The sequence below is a fragment of the Caenorhabditis remanei genome, chromosome V, assembly GCF_010183535.1.
Source record: "Caenorhabditis remanei strain PX506 chromosome V, whole genome shotgun sequence".
Lineage (NCBI taxonomy): Eukaryota > Metazoa > Nematoda > Chromadorea > Rhabditida > Rhabditidae > Caenorhabditis > Caenorhabditis remanei.
This window is the reverse complement of record NC_071332.1, coordinates 9,165,460-9,190,834: the sequence shown is the minus strand read 5'-3', so window position 1 is coordinate 9,190,834 and position 25,375 is coordinate 9,165,460. Positions and strand designations below refer to the sequence as shown.

The 25,375-nt window shown below is 36.8% G+C and overlaps 4 protein-coding genes across 4 annotated transcripts; 1 reads left to right on the top strand and 3 right to left on the bottom strand.

The window, feature by feature from the left end:
• Position 1: 1 nt before the first annotated feature.
• On the bottom strand, positions 2-3,883 carry GCK72_018421 (uncharacterized protein; the record flags this gene model as incomplete). The annotated part of the gene is made up of 11 exons (XM_003114408.2): positions 2-516; positions 577-971; positions 1,050-1,380; positions 1,607-1,817; positions 1,868-1,965; positions 2,383-2,770; positions 2,821-3,049; positions 3,096-3,208; positions 3,253-3,500; positions 3,548-3,688; positions 3,739-3,883. 11 exons carry the CDS (start codon positions 3,881-3,883, stop codon positions 2-4), a joined length of 2,814 nt encoding a protein of 937 aa, XP_003114456.2.
• Positions 3,884-4,626: 743 nt separating this feature from the next.
• GCK72_018420 (uncharacterized protein) lies at positions 4,627-5,690 on the top strand (the record flags this gene model as incomplete). Its single annotated transcript, XM_003114312.2, has 5 exons — positions 4,627-4,662; positions 4,712-5,111; positions 5,159-5,326; positions 5,408-5,584; positions 5,629-5,690. 5 exons carry the CDS (start codon positions 4,627-4,629, stop codon positions 5,688-5,690), a joined length of 843 nt encoding a protein of 280 aa, XP_003114360.2.
• Positions 5,691-5,806: 116 nt separating this feature from the next.
• Positions 5,807-16,524, bottom strand: GCK72_018419 (uncharacterized protein; the record flags this gene model as incomplete). The annotated part of the gene is made up of 18 exons (XM_053732545.1): positions 5,807-5,863; positions 6,280-6,375; positions 6,422-6,541; positions 6,592-6,696; positions 6,865-7,092; positions 7,136-7,198; positions 7,272-10,115; positions 10,208-10,261; positions 11,074-11,382; positions 11,430-11,515; positions 11,560-12,081; positions 12,134-12,272; positions 14,873-15,151; positions 15,199-15,284; positions 15,329-15,961; positions 16,013-16,102; positions 16,258-16,300; positions 16,345-16,524. The coding sequence occupies 18 exons, from the start codon at positions 16,522-16,524 to the stop codon at positions 5,807-5,809; spliced, it is 5,934 nt and encodes a 1,977-aa protein (XP_053581458.1).
• Positions 16,525-17,250: 726 nt separating this feature from the next.
• GCK72_018418 (uncharacterized protein) lies at positions 17,251-23,110 on the bottom strand (the record flags this gene model as incomplete). Its single annotated transcript, XM_053732544.1, has 15 exons — positions 17,251-17,280; positions 17,337-17,657; positions 17,701-17,786; positions 17,835-18,467; positions 18,518-18,607; positions 18,700-18,742; positions 18,790-19,043; positions 21,349-21,496; positions 21,544-21,629; positions 21,773-21,909; positions 21,956-22,448; positions 22,497-22,586; positions 22,635-22,677; positions 22,723-22,905; positions 22,958-23,110. 15 exons carry the CDS (start codon positions 23,108-23,110, stop codon positions 17,251-17,253), a joined length of 2,790 nt encoding a protein of 929 aa, XP_053581457.1.
• Positions 23,111-25,375: the final 2,265 nt, after the last annotated feature.

Sequence of the window (25,375 nt, the reverse complement as noted above, 5' to 3'; positions counted from 1 at the left end):
TCTAATCCTTTTTGTGTTTTGATACAATGTGACCAAAACAGCTGAAATAATAAAAGCCACCGATAAGTTTCAAAAATGGAATGACAATTAAGAACAAGAAAACGAACAAAAGCGGAACAAAAATATCTAAGTTATATGATGTGATCAGACTCAAATCTCTTCCTTCCGTCAGTAACTCATGAACTCCTCCATTTTTAATGACCCATTCTGTTGTCTTGATGAATCTTTCTCGAGCTCCCATTGGTTTGCTTTTGATGAGGTCACGGATGCGATGTGCCTGCTTCGTATAACTGGGATTCGTGAGCATTTCTCTTATAGCAGCTTCAATAGAATCTGGATCATTTAGCAATTGCTTCTTGTCTGTTCTGATTCCCCATCCTTTCTTCTCAATTGCTCTACTATTCAGATTTTGATCGAACATAAATGGTATTGTGATGAGAGGAACTCCGGCACGAGCAGCTTCCACGAGACCATTATATCCAGCATGAGTAATGAAAGTACGCAGACGGGGATGATCTGCAAAAAAAAACATTTAGAAAACATGGTCGAAACTTGAAAAAGAAAGAGAAGACTCACGAAGAATAGCAGGTTGTGGAAGCCAGTCAGAAACTAATACATTTGAAATGCCCTTTGCTCTTTCTTTCGTATTCTTATCATACTTGTCAGCTCTGATTAGAAAATGATAGTCTGGAAACTTCTTGACTATTCCCAGAAAAGACTCCATTACTTTTTTATCAAATGTTGAAGTGTTGGCAATGGTTCCAAGAGAGAAAAAGATAACTCCTTTCACTCCTTTTTTCATTTCTGCTTCGAAGAATGGACTCATTTCTGTGGTGTCATCATCCACACCGAGCCCTCCGATATTCACAAGATTTGGTAATGTAGGAGCAGAGAAGTCAATGATTTCATCTGTTGCCAAGAAGATGATGTCGACGTTTCTCACGATCTCTGGGATCGAAGGGAAGTCTTGTCTGAAAATAATCTTGATGTAAGTCAGACAGCTGATCAAGAAGCAGAGTTAGAAACAAAGCAGGAACCAAAATAATCACCCGAATTTGTTTCTAAAAATTGACGTCAATTGAGTGTGCAAGTAACGGAAAAGTATATTGCATGTGAATCCATTCAGTAGATTTTTGGCTCTTTCGTAATAAGTTGGCTCGGGACTCATATCCGAAGAGAATGGAACACTGGCATATGGAGCTGGATGACTTGTGTAATCATAAACATGAGAGAATTGAGGGCAACTTGAAATGAGAAATCTTCGTTCGATTCCTAGAGCTTTCGCATATCCAAAACCACAAATATTCAATTGTTCCGAGAAGAATCCGTCATAGTTTTCGGCTTTGAGCTTATTGAAAATATCGTCTCTTTCGAGGAATTCTGAAAGAAACAACAACTTTTTTTCAAAACTAGCTATAGAATATTCGGGGTTGAATTGGGCTCTTGTTATCAGTTTTGATAAAACAAGTTATCGACAAAACGTGTTTGCCCTTTTTTCGTCTAATCAAACTCGAGTTTTCTATACTTTTCTAGTTTCAATTCACATGCCTTCATTTCAAATCGTGTTACACATTTTGAATTTTAGAAGACAAAAAAGCTATTGTACCTTCACAAAGTGCGTTATGAGCATTTTGGTACAATATATTTCCATTCAACAGATCTATCAACCCAACATCTTCCATCACAGCTTCAGAAAATCCATTAAGTACATCTTTGAATTGTTGCATTCGTTTCGGTGTTCGGACTATCGTTTTTTCGACTAACTTCGCACTTTTTGTAGTGTCTACAATCCCCAAAAAATCGATTTCTAGCAGTGTCTGTAAACTAAATTTTGCTTCCATGATTCATAGTTTCAGAGAACACTCACCACATTGTGACCGGCTCTAGCCAGCTCATCAGCAATCCTTCCGTTAGAAATCAAATGTGATTTGCTTGTCGCGGGAGAAAAAACTAGAATTTTGTAAGCTGAATTCAAGTCAACAGTTGCCAGTAATAGTAATAATATTGAGAGAGGAAACATTATGATAAAATAGTAAAAGTGACCATTAACTGATTAGATGGACAACTTATAAGTGAAACGAGTATGAAGAGAATTAGACAACGAGACAACTGTCACTGTAATTGTTTCTCTTATCATCAATTAAATGACCACTCTTTTTTTCTGTATCTGTATCTTATAGTGTGTTCATCTAATTACTGTCAGCAAAGATCATTTTGGAGATATACGGTTTGTTTGTATAAGATAACGAATATGGATGATTGGCGGGATTTTATTGTGTTTCAGATTATCAGAGATCGAATAAATATATACATTAAGAATAACTACAAGAACGAGTTCGGAGCTTTAATAAAATTTGAAACCGTTTGCATCATTTCTCATACTTTCAGAATGAAGATGACCAATATCTTTACTGACCCAAACGGAATCAATCACTCCTCCATTCTTGTTAATTGAAATTTGTTCAAAAAGAATATGAGTCGTATTGGCAACTGTCATTACAGTATACCCATAATCATCACTTCGATGAGCACTCCAAGGCATTGGAATCGGACTGAATTTCATTCCAGACGAGTGGCAACCAGCGGATCCAGTTAGAATATAAACAGGGGCTACTGGATTGTGATATGCTTCTTCTCCTTTGTAGTACTTCAAGTCAGCAACTGGCCACATACGTTCATAAGCATGCATGTGTCCGGCAAAACCAATATCAACCGAGTTTTTGATGTATTCTTGTTCCAGACCGGGAATCCCTAGGGCGCCGTGTCGAAGCTGAAAATGTTCCGAGTAGAGGTATCAAAAACAAAAAGTGCAAAACTCACTACAACATTCTCATAAAGTGTACAATCTGCTCCCTCCTCAACACTACAATAAAATGGGCGGTGCTGATATAGCGTGATCCATGGAACATTATCTCTGTTCTTATTAGCCGCTTCCAAATCCTTAGTCAACCAGTTGTATTGAGTGAAGATTGACGTGTTGCCGTATTGTTCTTCGAATCCATAATATTCTGTGCTGAGACCCACCCAATGAACTGGCCCGATATCAATGCTGAAACAAAAGGTTACAAGCAGGTAAGGGACTCATCGGAATATACCTGTAGAATTGATTATCATCTGATCCAGTCGGTGGCATCACAAATCTATTCTTGAAATTTGTGAAGTTTGCATTATCATTCTCATGATTTCCAGCAATCACCATATAAGGGATCTGAAAGAAGAAGAATATGATCAAGTCTTTACTGAATTACTTACTCTTGAAATAACTGGTTCCAGAGTATTCATATATTGGTCTCCCAATTTTCCATTATTACTATGCAAATCGTAAGCCAAATCTCCAATATGAACGATAAAATCGAATTTTCCAGCAATTCCATTATTGATGATACTTTGAGTGGATCTTCCATTATAGACCCCGAGATCTCCGAATACACAAACTTTATAAGATTTCAGGTTGGCTGATAGAGTTCGAAAAGTAAAAACACGACTCCCGATTTGATAATCTGAATGAGAAAATAAGTAACAGTGAAGAATGAAAAAGAGAATCTACAGTATTGAGATGAGGGTTTCAAAGAGTTCAAAATCACAACATGAGAGTGTCGAATGATTCCTCCGAATTTCCAGGTGTTTGTAGTTCCAGTGATATTTTGCATTGATGCAGTGGAAGTTCCATAGGTTAATACAGGGTCAGCTAAAAAATAACATTCGGAGAAATTCTACAGTAATTCGAAATGAACTGACCGTCTTCAAACGTGATCCAAGTAACTGAAATATCCCACGGGCTCGTATAAAAAGCAATATGAACTTGCTCTGGTCCAGTCAGACTTTGAACTCCAAAAACCAGAAATAAAATAGCCAATAACTTCTTCATATCGCCTTGTTTCATCTAAACGGAAGTCTTCCAGACGTCGTATTTATAGTAATCACTTCTTATCAGGAACACGGTATGTGTGATCTGTCGCTGAAAAATAATTGCAGACTCGTGAAGCAGAAGAAGTTGTACATTTCATGCATATTTGGACAGGATTACGTGTGTCTTGAGGAGTAAATTGAATGAGAGAGACAGTAGCGGGAAGAGGAGTAAGAAAATAGTTTTTGGTCGTCCGATCAAAATGTTTTATTTATTTTTAGCAAATGACATGTGCATGTAATTCATGTGTTTGCTTGTTTCAGAATATTTAGTTTGAATTTTAAGACAATTGACGTAACCGAATGGGCGTGGGAAAACTACTGTAACGGGAGAGGAAAATCATGTAACTCTTACTCGAAAACGTTTATGCAATTGAGGGAAAGAATTTGCAGGAAATGAATTTCGAATTCATTGATATTTATTTGTAATGGTTATATATCTAGGTGAGAGAAGGCATTTTAAATTTATACGGATTTCAGTCAGAATACTCATAATTTCAGTTTTCGATCCAATGCAAACTTTCAGTTCCACGCGTTTTTCTATATAGTTCTCTAACTCATTTCCCTATTTTTCAGCAAAAATTTCACAGCGTGTCCCCCCAATAGCACAACATTGCTCCATTTCGTCAGAATCATTCCAGTTTTGAAAAACTTCAATCAGTACTAAAATTTGACAATTAGAAAGAGCGAATCAGTCGACTCATTTGACTACAACACTCGATGGCACCGCCCAACTCGAAAAATAACCAAAAAGATGTAGGTTTTCGAAATCGATTTTAGTTCTAATCATGTGAATATTTTCCAGGTTGCAAGTGATGCATCATCTCTCAATTCAATTGGTTCAACTCCATCTTATGACGGTAGCTCTGATTCCTCAGCCTTCTCGACTGCGTCTTCATTCACTCCAACTCCGAGTTCTCGTTCTCGTCTTGATTCTTTCCTTTCCACTGCGTCCTCTTCTGGAAAAAGCCCGAGAAGAATGAGCAGACATCGTTATTCTTCTGGATCTCGTAGTAACTCATCATGCCGTTCTGGAACTAGCTCGAATTCGAAATCGAGCCGCAAGAGTATTCTGAAAAAGTCAAGAAATACGTCTTCTGGCAGAAAACTTTCCGTTTCTAAGAAAAGAAGTAAGTCTCCAAATAAAAATATGCTTCCCGTTGGAGAATTTGCGAAGATCAAAAATCCAGCTATTTTGAGACAAGGTAACATTAGATTCTATTATTTTCCAACATTTTTCAGTTATTTTCAGTGCGTGGATTCATTTCGGATTATTCTACTGATCCGGAGTTCGAAGCTTTCTCTTTGAATGTCGATGGAATTCCATTTGTGGCTCTATCACTTATGAATTCCGATTCTACTCTTCTGGGCAGATTCAAGAATGTCCAACCGCCGACTCCAATGAAAAAGCATACTCCGGGTAAGACATTGTTCTTACAGATTGACTAACTCTCATTCAAATTACATTTAACTTTATTAAATAGAATACTGATGATTCCAGGTTTGAACAGTCCCCGTAAACGTCTTCAACCATACTCTTCGAGATCATCGTCTGCTCATTCGAAATGTGTTCGTTTCACCGATGAAGGATCGTCTCCGAAAAAAGCGAAAAAATCATTGTCGGGCGAGAATCAGGAAAGTTTCCGTGAATTAGTTGAGACTGTCTCCGACGCAATGAGTACGAAAATGAGTTCCGTATCAGTTTTTAATAAGTATTTACAGTTGAAAACGGACGCCAGTACAATGATTTGTGGAAGGATCGTACAAACAGTGTTGAGAAGTGATTTGGACAAAAAGATACTTCATCGCATCTTAATCTGTTGATTGAATAAAATCAGATTATTGAGAATAGTATTTTATTATCGTAAAAATCAGAATATTAACAGAAAACCGTGTTTGATTACTTGATGTTAATGAGCTTGGTGTTAATTGCAGTTTCTGTATTCCTTTTGCTGCCCTGAAAATGTTAGTTTGTTAGTAGAATTTTACGTTTTTTTTTTGAATTTGCGGTTTTATTCATTTTATCAAAAAACTTTTTTAACACAACATTTGTGTACAAAAACTGAAAATGAGCAGTATGAGGAACATAGTAAAAAACCCATATGAGTATAATGCAAGAAAGAGTAGAAAATACAAAAAAATATATCCGTTTTCATTACTTTCATTGCCAGTCGCATTCTCACTAATCCGTTTTCCTGATTCGAGACAAGTACTTCCACTTCTGGCACTGTTTTGATTGTCTTTCTATAATATACAGCTAACTATACTAATTTCTCATGACTGCTTTCATGTGATTTCATTTTACTAATTTCCTACTAGATTCAACTTATAAGAAAATGCGTTTTCATTCAATTCACGCCTATATTCACGAACCTTTACTTGCGGTTTTCTTCGTTTTCCTGGAACAACTGAGTCTCTATTCTCAGTTTGTGGGCGAGCAGTCTCTGTAGTTGAGGGTTCAAGTATAATCTAAAAAAAACGGATAAATACCGTGAAACTCTATATTTACACATACGTTTGCAAGTTTTTTATCGACTTCTTGCTCTTTGTTCTGTCGATTGCGCTGCCGTTCTCTCTGTTTCTTGCTCGGGCGGTTTCGTCTTTTCTGTTGATCTTGAAGAACTAATGATTGATTCTGTAAAAAACAAATACAAACTTCATCTAACCAAATCGTTCTAGACAAACCTGACTTTCCTGCTTCTCTTTTCGAACTTGTGCTCTGCGACGTTGATCCCGGCGTTTTGCTGTTCTAGAGGTTCCCTGTAGGGGAGGACTGTTCTCTTTGTTATTCTGTAATCAGAGTAATGTGGGGGTGGAATTATTTACAGTGATTTTAATTAAAAGAGTGAGAAAAAGAACAGAAATGGCAAAATTTTTTCGTTTACACTACTTTTACTATCAATTGGCCAATTATCGGATGACTTCCCATTATTGACTGCACTCTGTATGATATAATACCTGGTTTTGACAGACGCCCGAAAGTATTTTGTTTCTTCTAGCTTGAATTATTGAATCATTTTTATTTCTCGATTCATTTTCATTGAAATCGTCACTATCATCAGTGTCGTCATATTCATCATCATCAGTTTCATTGGTGTTGCTTTCGTCGTCAATACCATCGTCTTCTGAATCATGACCACCACTGTCATCATCATCATCCATGTCGCTATTGTTTTCGTCATCAGACTGCAAGATAGATATTTTAATTACCGCATACGTTTGTACTAACCGTGCTCTCGTCTCCATCGAGTTGGTTTTGCCGTTCATTCTGATATCTACCAAATTCCGACACCTGAAAAAAAGAAACGATTGTTTATTTCATACAATTTCTAGCTTTATTTTAGTTGTCTTTCTTGAAAACTAACCTCTTTCAAACAACACTTATTCCTAGCCATTTGAACGATGTCGCTCCAATACTCAGCAGTCCTCAATTGTCTCGCGTTTCCGATTACGATTGTAGCTTGTCGAGCTCGAGACATCGCAACGTTGAAACGATTTCCAAGTTTCATAAATGGAGATAATTTATCGCTGGTGCAGCAGACGATCACGACTTCTTTTTCAGATCCTTGAAAAGCATCGATTGTTCCACACTTGATACCAGTTCCACGAAAAGCTTCAGTAAGAAGAGAAGTCTGAGCCCGGTAGAAAGAAATCACACCGACATCAGATGCGTTCAGTTTGTATCCATTGGTTTCTTCTGTCAAATATTCGATAATTCGCAAGACATGAAGTTTCTCATGCTCGTTAGCTACTGATGTTCCAACACGATGTCCTCCTTTCGTATGATTCAAAACCACAATCGGGAATTTCGGATTTGGCCAGATGTCTCTGCGCATTCTGAGAAACTCATTCCGATCGTTTTCATCAACTCCCGATATAAGTCGGCCATTATAGAATAGATCACTTAGAATTCTCGTTGTCACTGGATGGCAACGATAAACATATCGGAGAATGGATTGCGGGAACATTGAACATTGGAGTGACCTTTCCATGGTGTTCCCAATTCCATAATCTTTCAAACGACCGATCAATTGATTCTCACAGTGCGGTGGCAATTGTTTGATATCTCCAACGAGTCCAAATCCGGCATTTGGAAAAGTGTGAAGAAGATGGATGAGTGTATGCTCTGGCAGCTGACTTGCCTCATCAATTTGAAGATTTGAAATAGATCGTGGATCTACAACGCTACATGATAATAATCCTTGGAGTGAATCAGCTGTAGTCACAATGATATCAGGTTGATACAGAAGGAAGAATGCTTGTCTCAGAGTTCGCGGCGAAGGCTCAGTTGTTCTGTCGCTGTCGATCATATTCTCATAAATTCTTCTTGCTTCGCCAACAAGATCTTGCGATGGGAGGTACTTCTGAATGATTTTTCGAACCATAGCTCTTTTCATTTCGATTGTTAATTCGTTAAGTTGTTGAACTCTTGCAAGAGTATGAGTTGCCCAGCCGATAAAAACTTCTTCCATTAACTGTGGCATGTCCAAATCGGTTCGAGAAGATTCTGGGAGCAAATTCCAATTGCTTTCGCTGACATATCTCAAAAATTTGATATCTTCATCAGGGATTTTGAGTGCAATATCGATCAAACTAACTCCAGCATTATTACTTTGAGTGACAAGAAGCTGTTGTTTCTGTTTGCCATGACCATTATGGCGACTGTTCCGTTTATGAACTTCAATGGCTGCAGTCACAATAGTCATTGATTTTCCACATCCAAATGGAGAGTTTCCCAGAACCATAGGAATATCGGCAAGAATCATTGACACATAATAATTTTGGTATTCATTAAGAACGACTTCAGGATCACTTGGAAAAATATAGCATGCATCCACGTTCACTCGATTATTGATAGTAATTATTGGCCCACCATAAAGTGTTTCTATCACTAACCTTCCGTTAGAATTTTTATGCATGTCTTTGAAGAAGCCGTTTTCGAACTTCGGAATAGCGGGGTATGGTTGCTGATGAACAATCCAAACATCATTTCGAAAAGTTATACTGTTCGGTGTGTTTCTCGGAATTCTGGCAGCGATCCATATTTTTCTTCTGCTTTCGTCCAATACAACTGTTTCAATAATTGCATCAAACTTTCCATCTCTTCCTTCGAGTTTGATTCTTTGATTATTTGTCCAGCGGCTCTCCGTTGGCTGAATTCTCGGATTGGCAATTGTAAATCGAACAATTGGACCGGTGCGCCGCATATCTCGAACAGGAAATCCTCTTCCATCAAACCTTCCAGTGGAAACAATTTGAGCCGCCGACGCACCCATTCTGACACATTTTTCCACGATTTTTTCTGATTCACTCGGCTTGGATAGATACGTTTCTGGATGGAAAGCTTTAACTCCGATTTCAAACAATCGAGTCTGATTCTCTTCGTAAAAATAGGTGTGGATTGTTCCAAGAGAATTTGAATAGGAAGGAAGATCAGATAATATCGCAGTCAATGGGTTCATATACTTTCTATGAAAATCTTCCGTGAAACTAATCTCCATTTTTTCCGGTACGAAAGCACAGCCAGAATACATTGTGTCCATTTGAAGTGGGTTATTTCTAACGTCTTCCATGACATTCATCGCTTCAACATGTCCCTCAACAATCGCAAGAGCGTTTTCCAAAATGGCAAAGTTTACAGCCTCATCACGTCTCCTGGAGAGAATTGCCATTCTGCTAACTTCCCAAATGCAGTTCGCATCAGGATGAACCTTGAATATACCAGGTGGATTCAATGGAATATCTGACTTTTTCGACAGTTCAGAAACAGCCACGACATCACCGGGGAATAGTTTTCCAATAATACTGCACGTTTCGATTCCTCTCGTGATTGTTTTATCATTGACTTCCACAAACCGGAGATCTCCCCGATGAAAACCATGAACATTCGCATGACATGCAATCAAGATGTACTTGTTTTCCTTTTCCTTTAAAACTCGGTAATACGCTCGATTTCCTGTTTGATTTCTGAATGTCGGAATTCCTTCTCCTTCTCTGCGAGACAAGCGTGGGTTCGAATTTCTCTGCCAGTTCCAAGAACTGGCGGCGAAAAACACAGCTTCGGCGTGAGTATAATTGCGTAATTCTTCTTGTACTTCTGTTTTCGGGATTCGTTTGAACCTCTCTCCTTTTTTTGGAACATCCAGATAGAAGCGGGTGAGTCTGTTTCTGTTGAGTTCCGAATCAAACTGGTTCATGCTAACACTTCCCTGTAAAGTATCAATATGGAAGTATGTTTAAACATTTGAAAGCAGAGACTCATGAATCAAATCTCGAGAAATGCTTTTATTTTTTGTCTTACCTCCGGGAATGGCATCCTCACGCGTCCGTTCTCGGTAGTAACCATATTTGGGAGCTGAAAAATTCAAAATTTTAAATTAATTTTTGAAAAATAGAAGATTTAAAAAATGTATTTAAGAATGATGAGTTATTCTCGAAAGCTATTTGATACATTCAATGATTTTGCGGACAACATGGAGTCGCTCACGAGTTATTTTTTCCCATGAAATATTGTGTTGTCATAGAAACTTGATTGGAGAGAGTATGATAATATAGTGAGAAATAAACATTTTGTTTCTAGTTTGTCAAAAACGAATTACACGCCTGCAAACTTTGTGTCGCCTGGGGGATCAAAAAACGGATGAAGGTTATTTTCACAGAGGGATTTAGAACCAAAGAGTTGAAATCAAACTAAAATTTGTATTTGCTCACCTGCCTTGTGAATTTATATAACTTATAGAGAATTAAACTATTTAATAATTTATTTTTTGAAATTGTCTCAAAAGATTTTACACAAAATATTGCAAAAATTTTTTTGACACATCAGGCCGAATTTTATATATTTGTTGACGGTCGGACCGCCACCTCTCACAATTCGTTTGAACTGTTTGGAAAAAATACGCAGAATACTTTGAATTGAAGAATTTTGAAAAAAATTGTTGCATTAAACACGAAAATTGAGGAAACTGAAACGATTGAAATTTTTTTTTTAAATAGAATAAAAAATTGTCTGCATTGTGGCGTGCGGTCATTGCACAATTCAAAATCTACCGTAACCTATGGAAAGAAATATGAAAAGATTGATGCACTTTCGTTTCAAACTTATTCAATGAAGAACTATTCAATAAAGAAGGTGTAAACAAAAACCAAACACAAACAAAATACTACAAAAATATCATAAGAATAGAACTGTAACAAATTAAGATTCCTTCCTTCCGATTGCAAAGTTTCCAACGCCCCAAACTTAACAGCAAAATCACAATGCTTCAAGACAACTTCTGCCGGACTGTATGGCTGCTCTTCCAAAATTTTAGCTAATTTTTCACTATTTTTCTTATAAGAAGTGTTTTCCAAAATAAGTTTTATAGCGTTGCGAATGAGATCTGAGTTGGCAAGGTTATTTTTATCAAGTTGAACAGCTCCGCCATGACGAGTCAACATATGCGCATTTCTCGGTTGATCAGCCATCAGAGGAATCTGAGAGAAAATGAACTTTATCGGAAAAGAAGTGAGTAGAAACTCACAACAACAGCTGGTTTTCCTTGATAAGCGAGTTCGATAGAACTTCCAAGACCTCCATGAGTTACGAACAAGGTGAGTCGGTCATCAGCTAAAAATGTCGGTTGATGTCTCGCACATCCAGATATAACTAACCTAGTAAATCATTTTGTGGCATCCATGTTGTCAGTTTTACATTTGGAAGATGATCTGCCAACGTTGCATTCTCTTCTTCATACTTCCAGATGAAAGTGACATCTGGCATAGAAGCGAATACTTCCAGGAATGACTTCTTGAATTCATCTGGCATATCACACGAGAAAGCATTCGAACCAAAAGAAACGAGAACATTCTGCTTTCGAATATTCAGCAGATTATCCCATTCCTTATCCAGCTGTACCTTTCCATTTTTCTTCGTATTCACCTGCATTCCACCAATGAAAACAGTTTTCGGTAGTGTTGGACTGGCATAATCCAAATATCTATTTGAGTTCACCATATTGAATGCAACCCCTGCCAAGTGTTCTCTCCAAGTGTTTGTTCCGTTATAATACGGTTTGATCATTTTCAATTCCTCATCGAATCTCATTTTCGAAAAATACATTGGCACCAACATTTGAATCATATTTTTGATTCTTTCCATCAAACTCATCTTATCAGTCATAGGTGAAATGAGGGCTGTAAATGGTGTGATGATGAAATAAAAGAATGAGTTCATTGACCAACGTACCCGGGTAGAAAGTAGAAGATGCTGGCTCGCCAAGAATGTTTTTAACTATATCCATGAACAACACAGAGTCAGCATTGATGACTGTTTTGATACCGAGATGGTCAAAGAGAGCTGAAAAAACTAGCACTCGAACAAGATGCTGGAATGACTTGGGAATGTAGGTCATAATAAAAGGATGGAAAGTATTATTCTTTTCTAAGTATATATAAATCCTGTCCGTTTTTTTCACTTACGATAACCACAGATAAACAACGATTCAGTGATTCCCAAATCAAACTTTTCATTCTTCAGTTTTTCCAGAATTTCGGTTTGTTGAAATACATCTGAAGCTGAATGAATAAAATCCGAAACTTCAGTTTCTTTACCCACGTTCACATTGATAACCACAGTTTTTACTGAAATTTGATGCCATTTGAAAGAAAACCATCATATCCGAGTCTATCTTCCAAATCTTATTTCGTAGTACATCTTCTGCTCCAGATTCTTTATACAGCTCAACGCTCCTAGGATCTTGGTCGATTCGGATTATTTTCTTAACCTTTTTTGAACCGACGAGATGTTTTTTACTTTGCATTGAAATGGGAATCAACATAGTCTGCAATCAATGTTCTTCATAAAACAAAATGAGTAATACATACCACTTCGTGACCCGCATTAATAAGAATATCAGAGATTTTACCTAGAAAATTTGAGTGACTAGCACCAAAAGCTGGATTGAATACAAGTACTTTGTAGGCAGATGAGAGATCAAATACTAAAAATGATATGAGTGAGAAAAGGAATTTCAGATTCATGATTTGACTTTTAAAAGTGAAAAATTGAAGGTGTTTTTGTTCTTTTATATGCCTTCTCTCCTCTCTCAACCCAGACTAATCGTCGTGTGGTCATCGCATGGTTTGTGTTTGATAAGTGATCAATGAACCACGGCTTTTCACGTATTGTTTAGGTGAGCAGAGAAACATACAGTACCGCCCAAAAGGTTATCAACTTTTGATTTTTCGATCATAACTTTCTTCTAATTGGTCGGATTGACCTGAAACTTTGGGAAAACATTTATTGTAGAGTTTTCGTTATATTTAGTTAACATTCTGGGTGAAAAATTATGTTTCACAAGTTTTTTATAAAATTTTCGAAAATCACGAAAATTCGAGAAATCGCATATTTTTAGTTCCATGACCGGTGCATCCAAAATAGAGAGAATAATTAATGTTTATAATAGTTTTTTGATAGAAACTGTCTTGATCTTCATTTTTTGGCCATTGGACCACTACTCTTGACTTGTTACCCATGTCTCCCGGACTGTCAAAGTTTAGTAGTACTAGTATATGGAGTTTTGAACTTCAAACATCTGTAAAACATATATTTTTGAAGAAAACAGTATCGAAAGCTGCCAATTCAATTGGAAAAACGTGGAAAACATTTACGTAACACTCTAATCTCGATGGAATCCCTCAACAAATTTTTGGAGACCTCTAATTGTCAAATGGTGAATATCTGGTTTCGATGTCAGACTGGTTTTGGAGCGAAATTATACATTGATCCGAAACCTATGGGTTTATAACTAATGGAACTTGTTATTTGAACAATTGTGAATATTCTGAACCAAGTTTTGAATAATAATTTAGTTGCTAAGGTGATGTTACATCGAAAAGAAACTTCGTCGTGATCGTGTTCTGACAGCATCTTTTCGTTCTCTTATGAATACATGAGAAAATGTGAGAGGAAATCTTTCTAGTACTTTTAAACAAATCTGGGTCATTTTCTAACTTGAATAATCAAAAATAGCATCAATACACAATGATTTTTGAGTAAAGACAAAAATGTACAATTTTGAAATTTTTGAACAGGTGAGAGTAAGATTGAAGGGCCTGACTCAATACTATTAATACAAATTCGTGTATCGAAACTTGGTTCAGAATATTCACAATTGTTGAAATAACAAGTTCCATTAGTTATAAACCCATAGGTTTCGGATAAATGTATAATTTCGCTCCAAAACCAGTCTGACATCGAAACCAGATATTCACCATTTGACAATTAGAGGTCTCCAAAAATTTGTTGAGGGATTCCATCGAGATTAGAGTGTTACGTAAATGTTTTCCACGTTTTTCCAATTGAATTGGCAGCTTTCGATACTGTTTTCTTCAAAAAATATATGTTTTACAGATGTTTGAAGTTCAAAACTCCATATACTAGTACTACTAAATTTTGACAGTCCGGGAGACATGGGTAACAAGTCAAGAGTAGTGGTCCAATGGCCAAAAAATGAAGATCAAGACAGTTTCTATCAAAAAACTATTATAAACATTAATTATTCTCTCTATTTTGGATGCACCGGTCATGGAACTAAAAATATGCGATTTCTCGAATTTTCGTGATTTTCGAAAATTTTATAAAAAACTTGTGAAACATAATTTTTCACCCAGAATGTTAACTAAATATAACGAAAACTCTACAATAAATGTTTTCCCAAAGTTTCAGGTCAATCCGACCAATTAGAAGAAAGTTATGGTCGAAAAATCAAAAGTTGATAACCTTTTGGGCGGTACTGTATTATGGGTTCATCTATATCAAATCATCTTTATTTTGAGTAGCTTAATCTAATTTACTTTTTCCGTTGAAGAACGATCGACTGCATTTTCTGAAAATACAAGAAAAGACCAAAACAATTACTACCAGTACTGTCAGAATTAGAGAAATTGCAGCAACTGCTATGTCAATTGAATAATATTGAAATACGTTCAAGTTTCTTCCCTCTGAATTCAAAGTTTTCAAGTCTCCAAACTTGACTGCAAAGTCGCAATGTTTCAAGACGACATCCTTCGGCTGATACGGTTGGGATGAGAGAATTTCTGCCAGTTTCTCAGAGTTTCTCTTATAGTTGTCGTCATTCATCACAGTTTGAATCGCATTTCGAATAACTTCTGGTTTGTCCAGTTGAGATTTGTCGAGCTGAAAAGCTCCGCCATGTCTTGTCAGCATGTGCGCGTTTCTTGGCTGATCAGCCATCAGAGGAATCTGAGAGAATATGAATGTTATCGGAAAAGAAGAGAATAGAAACTCACAACAACAGCTGGTTTTCCTTGATAAGCGAGCTCAATGGAACTTCCAAGACCTCCATGAGTTACGAACAAGGTGAGTCGGTCATCAGCTAAAAATGTCGGTTGGTGTCTCGCACATCCAGATATAACTAACCTAGTAAATCATTTTGTGGCATCCATGTTGTCAGTTTTACATTTGGAAGATGATCTGCTAACGTTGCATTCTCTTCTTCATACTTCCAGATGAAAGTGACATCTGGCATAGAAGCGAATACTTCCAGGAATGATTTCTTGAATTCATCTGGCATATCACACGAGAAAGCATTCGAACCAAAAGAAACGAGAACATTCTGCTTTCGAATATTCAGCAAATCATCCCACTCCCTATCCAGCTGAACCTTTCCATTTTTCTTCGTATTCACCTGCATTCCACCAATGAAAACAGTTTTCGGTAGTGTTGGACTGGCATAATCCAAATATCTATTTGAGTTTATCAGATAAAACGCTGCTCCATTTATATGTTCCTCCCATGTCAATGATTTCTTATAGTATGGTTTAATCGCCTCTAGTTCTCCTTGAAAACGTGTCCATGAGAAATACCAAGAGAATGCCATTCCAAAAAGATTTCGAGTTCTTTCAGAAAAACTCATTTTATCGATATTTCTAGAAAAGACTCCAGGATAAAAACTAGTTGATGCAGGTTCACCGAGAGCATATTTGACAACATCTAGATAGAGAACAGAGTCAGCATTGATTACTGTTTTTACGCCAATGTGATCTAATAGAGCTGAATAAAATTGAGATAAAGAAAAGAGAAGGGAGACATAGGGTTACTTACGGAAACCACAAATGAAAAGAGATTCGGTGATCCCTAGATCGAAATGCTCGTTTTTGAGCTCTTCCAGTATCGCAGTTTGTTGAAAAATGTCTGAAAAAATGTGTCTGTTTCCAAAGCAGATTTGAATAAGTTTTAATTGTTATTTGACAACGGTCAAAGTTATTATTCGAGTTCGAAGCGTACTTTGCTGGTAAACAATCAATTTCGAAATCTACTACCATTACGTTCTCTGTTTTAAAACTCACGTTCACACTGATAACCACTCGCCAAACTGAAGTTTTTGATCATCTGAAAGTACTAAACTGAAATTAAATGAAAAAGAATCATCTTACAGAAACGAAAATAGTGATATCTGCATCAAGTTTCCAAATTTGTTTCTTTATCATGTCTTCCGTTTTTGCTTCTTCTTGCATTTTTCGACTTCGTGGCTCTTGATCAATTCGAATTACTTTCTTCACTTTCTTTGAACCAATCAAGTCCTTCTTGGACTCCATAGATATTGGAATTAACATTGTCTGAAATCTCAGACCGATATTTTTTGACACTCGAGAGGGAAGTTTATTGCAAACTGACCACCTCGTGACCCGCATCAATAAGAATGTCGGATATTTTTCCCAGAAAATTAGAATGACTTGCTCCAAACGCAGGGTTGAATACAAGAACTTTATAACTTGTTACTGCTTCTAGTAGGAAAAGAAAAATTAACGAGGAAATAGTAGTAGGTTTCATTATTTCATCAACAAAAAGTGCAATGAAACCTTTGATAGAACTGACCAAACTCTTTCGATAATACGGAAGAAATGGGTTGATAATTTTGACGTTTTTTGCCTTTCTGTACGTTGATTCATCACTCTTTGATTTTGACCAAGTTAACTTGAAAATAACAAGTGCACTTTTCCGGAAGAAGTCATAAATATTCTAGTTTCTGGTTCATGAGGTGATAGAAACAGAAACCTCCTTATTGACTATACTGTGGCCAGTGATATTTTGAACTTTACATAAAAACCAGAGAAAGAAACAATACGCAGGCTACAACATTTTTCTAATCATATTCGAAAAAATTGACTATCCATCTTATTTTTTCAGTTACAACAAAAATCATTGTCTTGCATTGGCTTACTTGAAAACAATAATGAGTTTGAAGAATGAGTATGAACACAGTTTATTAATTATCACATTCACTATTGAGATGCCATATCAAATTTCTAAACAAGAAAAACTCCTAATCTACCTTCTTCTTAGGACTCAGTAATGTTCTCTTGAGTAACCTGAATACAAACTTAATAATCAAATGAAGGATAAACAGAACAATAAGAAAAACTACAAAAGCTGCGAAAGCAATATCTAATGAATAGTATTGGAATGTATTCAGATGACGTCCTTCTGAATTCAGCGTCTCCAATGGTCCGTATTCAACTGCAAAGTCACAGTGTTTCAAGACAACATCTTTCGGTTTATTTGGTTGATCTTCCAGAATCTTTGCGAGTCTCTGGGCATTCTTCTTGTAGTTCGAATCATTCAAGACTGTTTCGATAGCCTTCTTGATCTCTGATGGTTTGTCCAAAAGTGTTTTATCGAGCTGGAGAGCTCCTCCGTGTCTAGTGAGCATGTGGGCGTTTCTTGGTTGATCAGCCATCAGAGGAATCTGTGAAAAAGTCACTTTTATAAAAAAATATGTCGTAACTTACGACAACAGCTGGTTTTCCTTGATAGGCCAACTCCACAGAACTTCCAAGACCTCCATGAGTGATGAAGAGCGTTAGACGATCATCAGCTTAAAATTGCATCAGTTGTTTGCTGAATGGACTGCAGTTTTACTCACCAAGAATGTCGTTTTGTGGCATCCAAGTTGTCAGCTTTACATTCGGAAGATGATTTGCCAATGTTGCATTTGCTTCTTCATATTTCCAGATGAAAGTAGTTTCCGGCATTGAAGCGAAAACTTCTAGGAACGCATTTTTGAACTCATCTGGCATGTCACAAGAGAATGCATTTGATCCGAAAGAAACCAAAACATTAGTCTTTCTCTTTGATAGAACTTCATCCCATTCTTTAGACAAAGTTGCTTTTCCACTTTTCTTTGTGTTCACCTGCATCCCACCGACAAATACTGTTTTTGGAAGAGATGGACTAGCATAATCAATGTACTGGTTTGAATTCACAAAATTGAATGCAACACTACTTAATATTTTTCTCCAATCTCTCGACCCTTTATAACTTTTTGGTAGAGCTCCAATCTCTGCATCATACTTCACAGTACTGAACCACATTCCAAATTGATAACCCAGAACATTTTTCACTCTTCCGAAGAAATCCATTTTATCGTCAATTGGAGAAAATAGTCCAGGGTAGTATGAGACGGCAGCTGGCTCTCCGAGAGCATCTTTGACTCCATTCATATAAAGCGTTGAGTCAGCATTTATGATTGTTTTAATTCCGATTTCATCAAAGAAAGCTGCAAATTTCATTTATAAACATTCAAATTTTGAATCGAAAAATTCTTACAAAAAGCTCCAAGAAACAGAGACTCGGTAATTCCGAGGTCAAACTTTTCCTCTCGGAGTTGTTCAATCAGTTCCGTTTGAGCGAACATATCTGCAAATGGGGCAAGTGATTTGATGACAATTTATCAGGTTTTTACGCTCAAGTTTAGTGTATAATCAATGAAAAAAGTTTGTTTGACTTACAATCAGTTTGATAAGCGGAAGTTTTGCTGAAGTTTCCAACAAACTAAAAAAATGATGAATAATTGGTTCTTTCAAATGCAGATAACTCACCCCAAGCATTGATGTGATTTCAGCTCCCATTGTCCAAATCTTCTTTCTCATCAATTCTTCTGTTGCTCCTTCTTTTTGCATTTGATAGATTCTTGGATCTTGCCCAAGTCTAATGATGTTCTTCACTTTCTTTGATCCAATTAAATCCTTCTTCCCATCAACAAAAACCGGAATGAGCATAGTAACTTCATGTCCAGCATCTATCAAAATATCGGAAATTTTTCCCAAGAAATTTGAATGACTTGCTCCAAAAGCTGGATTGAATACAAGTACTTTGTAAGTTGTGCATAACTCAGCGAGAATCAATAAAATGAAAATTGAAAACTTCATTTTAGAGTGATGAGAGCAGACAAAAAAGTCATTATCAGTCGAGGTTTTTATGTAGAGCAGTAGAACTATGGTTTGTACGATAAGAAGCAGTTTTTTTGATTCGAATTATGTTTTGTGAAAACTTGTCACAAAAACTCCACAAAATCAAGCAGACAAATTATGACTTGTTTTAATTTCAAAGAAGCTAATGCTGTTTCCTTAACAAAGAACATTGATAGGCGTCAATTTCAGTTTCAGAGAGTCATACCACCATGATCGTGGAAAGTTACTGTAATTAACAACAAAGATGAAAAACTGTCAAAACTCAGATTGTTGAATTTAATAAGTTGCTTATGTGCTTCATAAATAAAATATTATCGCACAAACCATATGTACAGCACGTAAATACAAACCTTTCTCACTCAGAGTCCTGCTGCACACTAACTACAAAAAGAGAGTTCTCATCTTTATTTGCCTTGTTTTACTGATACTTTCGAAAGCTATAAAGTTTTTGTATTTAATCCAGCACTTGGTGGAAGTGATTCCAATTTTCTTGGAAACATTTTAGATATTTTAATAGACGTTTATTCGCCTCCCCCATCATCCAAACTAGCGCTCAAGCTCGAAACTCCTCTCAGATTCTTTTCGCGAAAAGTTCTTCAACGCTGTAACACACCTTATCGATCCTACTCTGATCGCCTCTCCCAACTTGACCTCTTTTCTTTGCGCCACCGTAGGCTCAAAGCGCAACTACTTCTCTTATACAATTTCATAATCGGTGCCTCATATTTTCCTAGTCTTGAGACCCATGTCAGGTTAAGCTCCTCCTCCCGTCGCCCAATGTCTGTTATCTGTGTAAATCCTAATTGCTCTAATTTTTTCTCAACTGTAATACCTATGATATTTGGAATGCCTTAACTATTAATGTCCTTATTTCCTTTGCCCATCGGAATTCAAGTCTCTTCTTGTGAATAATATTGCACGATTCTGATTTTTTTTTCTTTCTTTTATTCTCCTTCTCACCTATTTTATAATTCTCCTTATTTTCCCGGTTTCTTTTTCTCAGTTTTAGTCTCGTGAGGGACTTTACCTGACCTCCAGTGACATTTACTGTATATTTAAATAGTTAAGTAAATAAATAAATAAATAAATAAATAAATATATATATATATATATATATATATATATATATATAGACGCTGGACATGATATTACTAAGCTTATTCATGTTTTCATGGACGAAAAGAAAGTTCTTGTCGGGTCCGAAAAAGTAAAAAATATATAACTAAATTAGATCAAGATCCAAGAATCTATTACAAAGAGAAGCTGCTACTGAAGAATTAATTTTGAAAACCACTTGGAAACATGATTCAAATTTATATTTCATGCTCTCGGTAAGTGAATAGGAAAGAAAGAAACTGACATACATTCATTTATTCGAAGATAATCTCCAATTTCAGTAAGTCTGCTGCACATTAAACAAATTGTAAATAAACCTTTACAAAAATTAATATTCTGCTGACGAACGTCTTGCCTTGTTTATAACTCATGTGGAGGTCTCGAAAGATCTGTAGAATTGAAAAAAATGACTGACACTTTCAGGTTAAGCTGTTGGGCGATTAGCCGAGAAATGCATATACATATGCTAGTGAGACGGGGGAGCTGTAGAGTTTGAAAATCTAACTGTGGCTTTGCAGTTGAATACGGACCATTGGAGACGCTGAATTCAGAAGGGCATCATCGGAATACATTCCAATACTATTTATTAGATATTCCATACGCAGTTCTTGTAGTTTTTCTTATTGTTCTGTTTATCCTTAATTTGATTATTAAGTTTGTTTTCAGGTTACTCAAGAGAACATTATTGTCCCAAAAAAGGTAGAATAGTGTGTTTTCTTCTTAAAACGTTGTAATAAATGCACATTGTTGTCTTTTAAAAAGAAACGCAAAATCGTAGAATGGTTCATTCAATTTTCTTTTTTTGATACAGTACTATTCTCTCGACAACTCTAATGAGTAATCTCATTAAAATCACAAGAGATATCAGAGTTACAGAAAATAGAATTACAACTAAAGCAATGAAACCAAGGAAAATATCGAAAGAATAAAATTGGAAAAAGTTCAAATTCTTTCCCTCCGAACTCAATGTTTCGAGTGTTCCGTGTTCCACTGCAAAGTTGCAATGATTCAGAACAACATCCTTCGGAGAAAATGGTTGCGAATTTAATATATTGGCAAGTTTTCTCGCACTCTCAGTGTACTTTTTGTCATTCAAAACTTCCTTAATCGCCCTCCGAAGATCCTCTGAGTTGCTTAGTTTTGTTTTGTCAAATTGAAGTGATCCACCGTGTCTCGTTAACATATGAGCGTTTCTTGGCTGGTCAGCAAGCAATGGAATCTAAAAACAGAGAAATGAATCACAAATAGTGACAGGTTCGTGCTTACTATCAATGCTGGTTTTCCCTGATAAGCTAATTCCATTGTGCTACCCAGTCCTCCGTGAGTGACGAACAAAGTTAGACGGCTGTCAGCTGAAACTTGTCAAAAATATAATTCTTTATCACTTCGGAAAATGTGTTTTGTACGGTTATGTAATATGTATTTGAGTGTTTGTTATTGAGTTTCTCTCAACTGCACATCATTTCCTTCCTTAAACTATGATCATAGTGCTCACCTAAAAGATCATTTTGTGGCATCCATTTAGTCAGCTCGACATTTGAAAGATGATCAGCCAATGTGGCATTTTCATCTTCGTATTTCCAAATGAATGTTGTTTCTGGCATCGAAGCGAATACTTCGAGGAATGACTGTCTGAAACTTCCATCAATGAAAAAATGAATTTTATTAAAACTCTCACTTGTATTCATCAGGCATATCACATGAATGAGCATTTGAACCAAATGAAATCAACACATTTTGTTTTCGAACACTCAATAAACTGTCCCAGTGCTTGTTCAATTTTGTGCTCTTTTTGTTCGTAACCACTTGCATTCCTCCGATAAACACTGTTTTTGGAAGATTCGGACTAGCATAATCCAAATATTGGTTCGAGTTAATGAAATAAAAAGCAACACCGCTAATAAGCTCTGTCCAACTTTTCGTTTTGTTGTAGTAAGGTTTAATTGCTTCTAATTCTCCCTGATATCTTGAAACAGTTAAATAATGTGTGAATATCATTCGAATCAAGTTTTGGATCCGGGCAAAGAAAGACATTTTGTCATTAATCGGAGAAAAAAGTCCCGGGAAATAACTGATGGCAGCTGGCTCTCCATGAGCATATTTTACTGCATCCTTGAAAAGATTTGATTCTGCATTTATGACCGTTTTGATTCCAATATGATCGAAAACAGCTGCAAAGAAAACCGTCATAGAAACAATCGAATGGGTAATAAACATACCAAATGGACAAGCAAACAAAGATTCTGTTATAGCAAGATCAAAACTTTCATTTCGAAGTTTTTGGAGGATTTCAGTTTGTTGGAAAATAACTGAAACTCGAATTTACTTGAAAATTAATCAAGAAAAATAAAACTTACATTCACATTCATGACTTATTGCAGAATTCATACTTCTGATCAGCTGAAAGTATACCAGGTTTCAGGGGATTTACCGTCAGAAACTTACACTGAAATGAGACATCATCTCCGGATCCATCGTCCAAATTTTAGACTTCACCACATGCTCTATATTTCCTGCTTCGAAAATTGCTTTGGTCCTCGAATCTTGACCAATTTCTACAATGTTCTTCACTTTTTTAGATCCAATTTGATTTTTTTTGTTTGCCAAATACACGGGAATCAACATTGTCTGAAATTTGGAACCGCTCTTGAAATGATGTTCTCTGGAACAAGTTACTCACCACTTCATGTCCGCCGTCGATAAGAATATCTGATAATTTTCCAAGGAAATTGGAATGACTCGCTCCATAAGCTGGATTGAACACCAGTACTTTATACGATTCTGCTGATCCAATAAACCCAATGAAGAGTAGAATAACATAAATGATCTTCATGTTTGTTACGAGACAAATGACAAAAAAACTGATTAACAGACTTCTGATAACGACTAGAAAAATTGAATTGTTTGGGTAGAAATTGGCAACAATATATAATGATTTCATGCTGTTAGGGGGCGGGCTTTTGATACAAGTCACAGGTGAGTGTCCGGCAAAAACTCCGGCTTCTTATTACTGTCGTAAGAATGTATACAAGGAAATTACACATAGATCATCATTTTGATGAGATTCAAAACTCTGAATCATTATCAGAAAAAAATAAACTTTTTAGGAAACATCAGGTAGTTTATCAAACCGGAATGGAGAATTGTCTTTGTCAGAACTAGGGAAAGAGTTTACCAAAGCACAACTCTGTCAACTTCTCTGACTACCGTGGCCAGCTGAGGATCCAAAAGTAATGAACGTACTCCCAGCTTTGTTTTTTATTAACACTTTGACTCTTCCTCCTAGAAAATCCGTAACGCTATACTACCGTAACCTGTCAATGTGATGCCAGTTTTTCCTGACGTTTGTTTTCCTCTTCCTTTTCCTTTTCTATGTTCCCTTTCCAAAAAGTTCGCTTCAGAAAATTCTTTAAATTCTCGGCAAACCACACACGTTTCCCTTTTTCCTCCCAACCAAAAAAAAAAGACACCATCGTTTTTCTGTGTTTTTTGCTGCCAACCAGTCATCGTCGTGTCCCGTGATTCTTCTGTCCCTCACACCGAATAGTAGTCCGTCAAGTCCTCCTTCATTGTGCCAGCACACGACGACGTCTTCTACTTTTTTCTCCGCCTCTGTCAGTCTCGTCTCTGTCCTCGGGACATCTGACCAATAAGTATTCAGAGAGAAAACGACGGCATCGACCGCCTCGCAAAGCCGCTCGCCCCCGGTCGGCTCTCCCTTCTATTCCCTTTTTTCTCTTCTCCAGTTGTTTGTCGTGTCGAACGCCCCTCTCTTCGCTCCACTCACACACGTCGCCGTCACTTGTGTTGCGGTCTCTCTTCAGTCTCGTGTCTTCACATTTCTTCTTACATTTCGGCCTACCCTTCTTACCCATAATTAGGAAGGTCGTTGTTTCTCGTCACCTGTATTCTTTGATTTAACCTACTTTATTTATCCGTGTTTCCTTTTGAAAACTTTGGACATAAAGTTCTGAAAAATGCCAGTGGTGAACACGGCTAACTTCGTTGATCGCCTACGTGACATCACTAAAAGAATCGACATCCGTCCGAGCCTTCAGAATGCTTCAAAACGTTGGCACATTTTGTATGACGCTTTGGCTGTTGGATCACCACATCAGGTCCAGGAATTCTACAAGTATATCAAAGTGTACAAACAATGTCCGGCGAACGATTTGCTCTTTATGAACATGACTGTTCAACTGGCACGTGCCTCATTTTTTCCAACTCGAAGCATGTTCAAACAAATGTTGAAATTTGAAAAGCATATGGACGGACTCATCTTGGCTGAGGGCTTTCAAGGCATTTATGGATCTCGTGGGGTGAGGAACATTACTTTTAATTGGATTTTAGATTTATCTTGAGTGAATATGCAACGAGATGTCATAAATTGACTTTATTTCATTGCTTAGTTTTGCAACATGCTCTTTGGCCTCTTGTGAATGGAGAAATAAAAGTTCTCGGGGAAATATTTTATTGAGGAAAATAATCGGTTATGAAATGCATTTCGTAACCTCCAAACCGGGGTTTTTTGTGAAGAAACTGAGAAAGAAAAATTGAAGGAAATAAATGCGGAAGTATCAAACACCGGAAGAATCATACTGTATTTCAGATTGAAATTCTTTGTGGCTATAATGATCATTTGCTCCGTCCCTACCGTAAATTCAAACGTCATTCGGAGACAAAAAGTGCGGATCGGGAGATGAAAACAGCAAGAAAAAAAGTGAGTTTCCATTTCTTTTATTGCCTGAATCCAATTCATGGTTTTGTTTTCCAGGCCAAGCAAATAGCTGCTCTCCAAGAAGTTCGAGCCAAATCCAGGGGATCCAATGTAAATTCTCTCATCAATCCACTCGAGTCACTTGTTCCTGGAGAAGGTCCAATCCCTTCAAAAACACAAAAAGTACTGGACACTACTCCAAACATGATTCCACTGGTTCCGGAAACCCAGGATATTGTAGTCAAAGAACTCTCCGAGGTGAAAAAGTACTGCGAGATTCTGAAAGCTCAAATGGAAGAAGCTGAAAAGAAAAGGGAGGAAGATGACGTGGCTAATAAGCTCAATGAAGTTGTAGAGAAGCTCATTTCGACTGCAAACAAC